This window comes from Lipotes vexillifer, unplaced genomic scaffold, assembly GCF_000442215.2.
Source record: "Lipotes vexillifer unplaced genomic scaffold, Lipotes_vexillifer_v1.1 scaffold793, whole genome shotgun sequence".
Classification (NCBI taxonomy): Eukaryota; Metazoa; Chordata; class Mammalia; order Artiodactyla; family Lipotidae; genus Lipotes; species Lipotes vexillifer.
Window position 1 is genome coordinate 392425 of NW_006774859.1, and position 8978 is coordinate 401402.

Consider the following 8978-nt stretch of genomic DNA (forward strand, 5'->3'; position numbering starts at 1 on the left):
TTGTGAGAATGAGAAATGAATTATTTTAGTGAGAAAAATTAGACAATGTGGAAACAAGACCTATTTAAATTACACTATTATGTTAATAGTAAATTAACTTGCCTTAAAATATTAAATTTTATTCAATTAATTATTAGGATATAATTCTTGTTCTATTGCATAATGTTATATTAAAGAAAGTGTAAAGCTTGGGGTTATGTTTGTTTAGATTGATTTTTCCATGTATAATAGGTTGCTTTGATATCTAATTCTTATTTTGAGTGGTAAATGAGATTTTTACATATAATAACAGTAATTTCACATATTTCCTCTTTTAATATAATTATGCCAATTAAATACATTTTAAACAGCAAACACTTTTCTGTGTTGTTATGCACTCAGACAAAATTATTTTAAATTTTATTAAATCAAACTAAATTTGATTTAATAAATTTTAGAGCTAGTGGAAAATGATAATTTAAATAAAACTTTGAAGCCATATTTCAATAGGGCTCTATTTTATATTAAAAAATCTATTTGATATTATGCTGTTCTCATGATTTTGAGAGTTGAAGTAGGAATTAAATTCTTCTTTGGATTTCTTCCTATTAGCCACTACAGTTAAAACATCACTAAGTATTCTTGGCTATCTGCTTGGGAATCAAAGTCCTAATCACTAAGAAACTCAACAGAAATAGGTATAGAGGTAGATATAGATATAGATATACATGTACATATACATATAGATATGGGCATAGTAAATACAAGCAAGTGAATTTTGATAATACATAAGCAGAGAAATGGTTGTATAGAAAGATTGAGTAAGCACTTTGAGTAACTTTTCCAGTACCTTACTCTCAAAGGGAGTACTGCTTACCTGGTCTATTCAGGTGTGATCCAGAATAAAGTAAGAGATATTAGTTAAGCCTGTTCAGAAAACTACTTTTAAAAAGGACTATAGGGAATTCCTTGGCAATCCAGTGGTTAGGACTCAACGCTTCCAGTGCTGGGGCCCTGGGTTCAATTCTTGGTTGGGGAAGTAGGATCCTGCAAGCCACTCAGTGTGGCCATAAATAAATAAATAAATAGTAACTTTAAAAAAAATAAAAAGGGCTTTAGAAAGACTACAAAGAGAATAGTTGAGGGAAATGAAGCAATACTTTGGAATAAATCATTACAGTTTACTAAGTGTTAATGTAAATAAATATATATCTGTGCTATATACATACAAAATTAAATGTACATAATTCTTCTAAGAATATATAATCCAATGAGCATGTGGTGAAATTAGAATTCTCATATTTTTCTGGTAGGAATGGAAAGTGGTGCAGTTTCTTTGGAAAATAGTTCAGCTGTTGCTCTAAATGTTAAACATGGGATATACGATCAAGCAATTCTACTCCTAGGTATATATACCCAAGAAAATGCAGACAATAACTTGGACATGAAGGTTCATAGTAGCATTGTTCATAGTAGGCAAAAGTAAAAACAGCCCAAAATTACCATCAATTAATGAATGGATAATAAAATGTCAATAATAAAAGGGAATAAAGTTCTTTTACATGCAAAAACATGGATGAACCTTAAAAACATTATGGTAAGTGATGAAGCCCAGCACAAAAGACCACATATTATGTGATTCCATTTATATGATGTCCAAAATTGACAAATCTATAGAGACAGAAAGTAGGCTAAAGGTGGCGCTGATGGATGTGGGATTTCTTCGGGGAATGACAAAATATAAAATTATACTGTGGTGATAGTTGCACAACTCTGGATCCACTAAAACTTGCATTTTAAATGGGTTCATTTTAGTTTGTAAATTATATCTTGATATAGTTATTAACATTAATTTATGATCTGGATAACAGAGGGAAAATCTGAAATAGTTTAAATATATTAACTCCAAACTGATAGAATCAGTGGTGTATATCCAAACAATACAACACTATGCAGCTTTTAAAAGGAAAATCAAGAATTGTATTCACTGACAGTGCAGTCTGCTAAGCATAATTTTTAGGTGAAAAAATAAAGAGCAGAATATTCTAGTAGTGAAAAGACAAAGCAGACTGGAATACGAGTGTTTATACTATAATTCTCACTTTTGTAAATAAAAAAAGTATCTATACATATTATTTGTAAATCAGGTTTTTTGTTGCCTAGTTTATAACACATTTATTTTACTGCTTTTAAAAATCTGTAATGATTTGAAAACTTTTCTTCCCCTTCACTATTAATAGCCACAAGGTCAAAATTTCTCTAGATCAGTTTCTTTCTTTCTTTGAATACTTCATCATGATTTTAAAGATTCTCCTTCTCTACTTGTGAGCGGGTTCCAGGATTTACACTTGTGAGCAAGCCCATTCCTCCTTCTAAGAAACTGAGGCCAGACAAGTGTCTGCTGACAAGAAGCAAACCCCTCAAGCTGCTGCCCTCCTCAGGGGATTCCGTAGAGCCCCTGGAGGAGAGGGGCAAAGAGTGGAGCGTCCTCTCCTCCACTGAGAGCTCCCCCCACCCCTGCCCCTGAGATTAGAAATCGCTGTCACATCAAGTGTCTTCCTCTAAGGATCAGGCTTGATTATGAATAAAATTAACATATCTTATTTAATCAATAATTCATACAGAAAAAGACTCGAGTGCTTACTACTTGTTATAACAGTGACTGGCCCATCACTGTACTTTTGTCCGAAGTTATCCAAGAGACAATCAAGCAGATTCTTCAGGCTTATTATTTTGGGCTTATAGTAAATCAAGTATTTAGTTAAGAAAGACAAAGAAGTTCAATCTTTACAGTACTGTTTATTTTAAAAACAATTTTGAAAACCCTGAGCCTTGATTTAGTTCTGAGCTCTCATACATTCATGATTTTTACAATTAAAAAGAACTATAATTTTAGTGCTCCTTTTTCACATTGCTAATTATATTAATATGATGTCATCAGGTTGTGCTTAATAAACATCCACATGTACTTTATATTTTTAACCTTTTATGTAAAAGTAAGTTAAAATTTAACAACCAGAACAAATATTTTGTTTCTTGTAAAATATATAAGTTGAATAAATTTTATTTATTTTAATTCTAAATTCTAAAATAGGTAAATTCATGGCATAATTTATAACTAGTGAAAAAATACTGAAAGTCAAGGACTATTAAGAGTAATATATCAGATATAAAATTTGATTGTAATAAGATAAAATGTATCTGGTTAATGCAGTTTTCAAATGTTGATTTATGATTCTGACATTTTAATTGATGGATCAATTGATAGTAATTACTTCTGTGTAATCAGTTAGCAACTGAAATGTGCAACACATTGATTTTTTCAGGTGAGACATGTGCTCCCTGAGCAGCTACAGTAGGAGAAAGAACTAGTGACATTTAATTCAGTCTAATTTATTCCTGAGAAAAATGTGATTGACTGAAGTTCATGAAGTCCACAGCAAGAGTTAGAGAAAATGGTGAAATCATTCAGAAACACTAAAACTAAAAATTAAATTAAAACAAGAAATGCTGAGTAATAAATCCCATGTAATTCAAATTAGCATTGCCATTTAACTTGACGGAAGTTACCTTATAGGGACAAACATATTGCAAGTACAAATGGGGAGAACTACACTAATCCAATAGAATGAAATCAGAGAAAGCTGATTGTAAAGTTACATCAAAGCTGTTAGATTTTATATTATCTATAAAACTAAAAAGCTATGTAATGGAGTTATGAATTGACCCAAGCTAACCAAATTATTTTTACTTGCTATTTTTCTGGTGAGTGGAGTGATACATTGCATATTTACAAAAATGATTCAAATTCATTTATAAAATATTTATCAGAGAGGTTACTTGGGAACAAGCATTGTTGTTAGGGATATGATGAAGAAAAGAGCAGATTGCAGTCCAGAGCAGAAAGAAGAGAGTCAGGCTTAACAACTATAAAAATTAAAATATGGTTATGTCACCTTAAAAAAATACACAGCATAAGAGCTGTGAGTTGAGCTTTCAGTGTCTTACTAAGGACTACAGCCTGGGAGGCAGACTCTCAGCAAGCTCTGAGAAACTGTTCAAAGAGGTAAGGGGGGAGCCAAGACATATATGTATTTTTCACTGGGAAAAAAATATGTAGTCAAACATCAGAAGATCACTGCTACTTACAAAGAACAGACACCTCAAATTAATGATTTTAGTGCTTTTCTGTGTATGGGAAGATGCAAGAATCCGGGCTCACTGAAATCTTTCCTTAGATGTGCATCCTAACTACCTAGGGCCAGTGTGCAAAGCACAGAATGCTTCCTGTTTTCTCCATCCTGAATTCCCTGAAAGGCGCAGTGTCAGTGGGCAACTGCAGTGGCGAATGGCTTGATCCTTGTAGAACTGGAACACGGGCAACATTTTCTTTTCTTCACAGTTACAAATTATGATAAACAACATAAAGAAGAATTTCAGGTTGTAAAAGGACTGTAAAACAAAAGAAACTGACCTGCACATTAACATTATTTTGGTAAAATGTTTTTATTAATCATCTATTTCACTTTCCTCAGCTTTTTATTCCAGTAAGTTGACATATGAATACAAAGTAGACACAAAAATAACTATCTCTAATTGTCACTCAGACAATATTTTTGAACTGACTTCTTTTACCAAGATTTTATCTTTATAACAGTGTACAAAATAAAGATTTACTCAGATAGTTAAATTGTTGATTATTTTTATTGCAGCAAGATTTTTTACATTTAAAAGATAACGCTCAATGATTTTGTGAAGTGAAACTTTCAATTTGAAAAAGAATAGATACATGTATATGGATAACTGAATCACTTTGTTGTACAACTGAAGGTAACACATCGTTAATCAACTATAATATAAAATAAAAAGTTAAAAAAAATTCAGAAGCACTGATTCTCAAACAACACAAAACACTCAGGAGTACAGTGAAGACATTAATTCAACAAATACTTAATAAAGTCTCTACTAAGAATAGGGAATTCTGACAAAATGAGGAATCTGTGTGTGGAAGAAAAATGGAAAAAATAGTGACCGGTGTACATACAACCTAGTAGAAGTATGTATATAAAATAATAATACTACAAGCAGGTGGGAAATATTCTAGCAGTGGTACAATGACGTCATGGAATTTTAGAAAGGCGAGAAACATCAATTTCACCTTGGTGGGCTAAGAGCAACCAACAAGGCTGTGTTGAGGAAATGATGGAGATCTTGACTTGGCACGTTAGATGAAATATACACAGGAATAGAGGAACAACAATGCATAGAAAGTGGTTTGAACAAACTTCAAAAATTAGGAAAGCCTGGGTCTTTAAGGAATAGTAATCTCATTTGGTTTGAGAGAAGTTAAGGCACTTATTAGGAATCATGATAAAACAGGCTGGAAAGCAGAGAGGAATTCGATTATCAAGACGCTTTGAATGTAAAAGTAGGGAATTTCAATTTACAGTAATTCAAAGGAAATTGGTTTCAGTTCATTAGTTTTTAGGGAAGAAAAAAATTAAACTGGCAGTAAAATTGGTGAAAAAAATGAGAGAGTAATTTGTAGCATATCTTTTGGTTAACTCCTAAAATGAATGAAAGTGACTTTGAAAAATATACATTGCTAGCAATCACCCTAGAAATAGTTCAAGTTCAAGCAGTTTTACCACTAAAATGTCACATGGTCTAAATTCTTCATCTTAGGCTCACATGGTTTAGAAGAGCTGAAGTAGAACTATGTTTAGCCCAAATTTGAATTATTTTACGTTAGAGAACTGACTCAGGCTTATACAGGCAGATGCATTCAGGTTTCTCAGGACTTTGAGGAAATTAATGCAGCTTCTCAGAAGAAACAAGTATCTTGACTCCACGATACCCCCACGGTCCCATTTGCAACATTTATAAATCCTACAATTGTAGAACAAACGTGACAATTCTGTGTGCCCTCAGCTGAACCTTGGATGACTACTGGTTTTATCTCCCTCTTATTTTAAACCAAAGTTTCTGTTATTTCTATTTAAGGTCCTGGCTCTTCTACTTATACTATTTTTTTCTGATCTGTTTATAAATCTAGATCCCGGGATTCTATGCTGTCAGCAACGTCCGCGTCTGTCCCTCCTCCTGGGGCCGCAGGAAGGGCCGGTTCCCCGGGGGCCTCGCTCGTCCCCCGCCCGGCGCCAGCCACGTGTCAGGGGCTCGTGTGTCACCACGGGGGCACCTGCCGCACCGTCCTCCTCCCGCGGGGCGTCTTCTCCTTCCAGTGCGACTGTCCGCTCCATTTCACCGGCCGGTTCTGTGAACAAGGTAACCAATCTCCACTATTCTCTTGTATGTCCTTTTCAAAACTTCTCCAGAGGGTGGAAAACAATAGAAACCTATCATAAACACATTGATGACTATTAGCACAAACAAGAAACATCTGTATAATTTTATTTAAAAACGCATTCTGATAGAACATTTTCAGTTCAGTATTGCAGAGCCAACAATATATATATTTTTTCATTAGAACTGCCATTCAGAGTATATTTGCAATCGCCGCACAACATAGGAGTTAAAATTCAAATGTAGTGCTATTTAGGGAGTTTCTTTAAAGTTATGGTGCATCCATCCTTTGTCACCATAGAAACAATTAAGTTCTAATTAACATTATTTTTATTGCTTAATTGTTAATCAAATCGCTTTTTTATATTTCAAAAGCAGATCCCCATATTGAAGTTATTTTGGTGTTTAAGAAGAGCACATTATTTTTCTGATGCTTAAGAGTATGGTTTTAGCATTAATGAAGCTATTGATGAATCAAAAGAAAATTCCCCTTTTGTCAACATCTAATGGCCTCCTAAGAGTGTCTCTGTTAATTAAATCAGTGCTGGGCAAGACAGCCAGAAATGCCCCGGGCAGATGACCAATGCATTAGATCCTGACACAGCTGGCCTGTCCCTGCAGGAAGCCTGGAGAGTGTCATTCTGTTCTATGTAAAATTGACCACTAGTTCTAAATTGGGGGAGGGGGAGGGATTACTACTGGGTGATGATTCACATGGCAGAGAATTTCACTGCTTCTCCGAGATTGTGTTAAATAACTCCTTTTTTAAATACCAAAATGTGGGACATCCAAAAGAGAATTCAAACAATCTTGTGTGACTGCTATGAATGCGTTGCTGTTTAGCCAAGGAAACAAGGAAGCGCAATCAAAAGCACAGAAATGGAAGCATGGTCTATTTTCATGTTCATTGTAAAAGCATGTCCTTAAAGTCTATTTTTTAACTGTAAAATGGTTTTGAAGACACATCACTATTGCTTGATTTTTGAGTGAATATTTTATATGTCTGCAAAATACCATGAGACATGCATGTTTTGCTGTCATCTGACACCATTGGTATTACATACCTTGAGTGGACTTCTAGGGACATAATTTGGATGGTAAAGATCTTTTAGATCCACATGTAGAACTGAGAGGGTTTTTTCTTTCTTTAATTTCACGGTAGGTAAAGCCTTAGCAAAATACCCTTCTTACCTTTCTTAAAATATACTCTGATATTTTAAGGTCTTTTTCAATCTGAATTTACTGACAGTTGTGAACTTGATGTTGTGAAAACAGGGGTCCTCAGTTACGGAGTGTGTCCCTTGTCCCCCATTCGGGGCAAACCACAAGTCTTCCCACATAGCTTCAGTCCTCTCCTCGGACTCCTCACTCTGTGGCTTTAACAGCTCACACAGTGACCCATACTTTCCTCCAGAAAAAGAGAAACCCGGGTTTACCTGGAGTTAAACCCCAGGATTGACTGAGGTTTCTTTGGTGTTTAGGTGGAAGAATGTAGGACACTGACCTCAGGAAAAGAAGTGGGGAACTCTGCTCTATATTCACTTTTAGGAATATTTCATTTTTTCCAACATTATTAAGCACTTTCTACCTTCTATATTTTAACTGTTTTTCCTGTTGATTTTGCAGTATTTTTAAAACTAATAAATTGTAGGATAACATGGTGCTAAAACAAGATAATCTACCACAGAATATTTATTTCTAAGTGTATAGTCAGAAAAGGTGAACAAATAATCATTACCAATGAGACAATTGTTTTTTTTAAAGAAACTTTAAGTCAGTTATATCTGAGGTGTATGATACACTAAACAAAATTCATGCAGTAGGACTCTTTAGATTATTAGATATCATAGTATTATTACCTATGATTTTGTTGTTGTTCTTGCCTGTTGGGGAAATATTTCAGTATAAAACTTAGACTGTGATGAGATGTGCACTTTTAAAATTGAGAATATTATTTCTAATTGTAAAAATTATACCTTTTCCCTTGTTCAACTCTTTTTTTTTCTTGAAGTATAGTTCATTTATAGTATTGTGTTGGTTTTAGGTGTACAGCATAGTGATTCCGTTTTTTTTGCAGATTATACTCCATTATGGGTTATTATAAGATATTGTGTATAACTTCCTGTTCTATGCTGTAAATCACTGTTCCTTATATACATATTTATTTTTAACCATTTACCACCTAAATTCATGTTAAATATCTTTCTTCTTTCAGTCATGAAGAAAGCCAAGAACAGGTTTTTGTTCTCAATCTAATGCTCTAAATATAAGTCATACTAGCATGCATCTTAGAACCCAGATCACAGATGAGGATTATTGTCTAAGGCCCATGATTCAGGAATCTGGTACCATGAGGAGGCTTTTTATATATAGCATTCTCCACATTGGCCAGATGCACCATTTCTAAGTGTAGATTTCAATAAATAGTATCGTATGCCAGCTTCAAAGTATGTAAACTACCTGCTAAAAATCTTGCTTTGGATACACAGTCTCTAAATCTCTCTCTCTCTGTCTCTATCTCTCTGTCTCTCTCTGTCTCTGTCTCTCTCTCTGTCTCTCTCTCTCTCTCTCTCTCTCTCTCTCTATATATATATATATATATATATTATATATATATAATATAACTTTATTTATTTATTGAAGTATAATTGATTTACAATGTCTTAGTTTCAGGTGTACAGCAAAGTGATTCAGTT

At 33.8% G+C, this 8978-nt stretch overlaps 1 protein-coding gene across 1 annotated transcript in view; it reads left to right on the forward strand.

Moving 5' to 3' along the window:
• The window catches only part of EYS (EGF-like photoreceptor maintenance factor), a gene marked incomplete at its 5' end in the record, with an annotated part of 885136 nt that overhangs the window by 370144 nt on the left and 506014 nt on the right, over positions 1-8978 (forward strand). The window contains one exon of the mRNA XM_007449587.1: positions 6035-6264. Coding sequence (XP_007449649.1) covers positions 6035-6264 — 230 coding nt within the window. The remainder of the gene's footprint in view (positions 1-6034; positions 6265-8978) is intronic.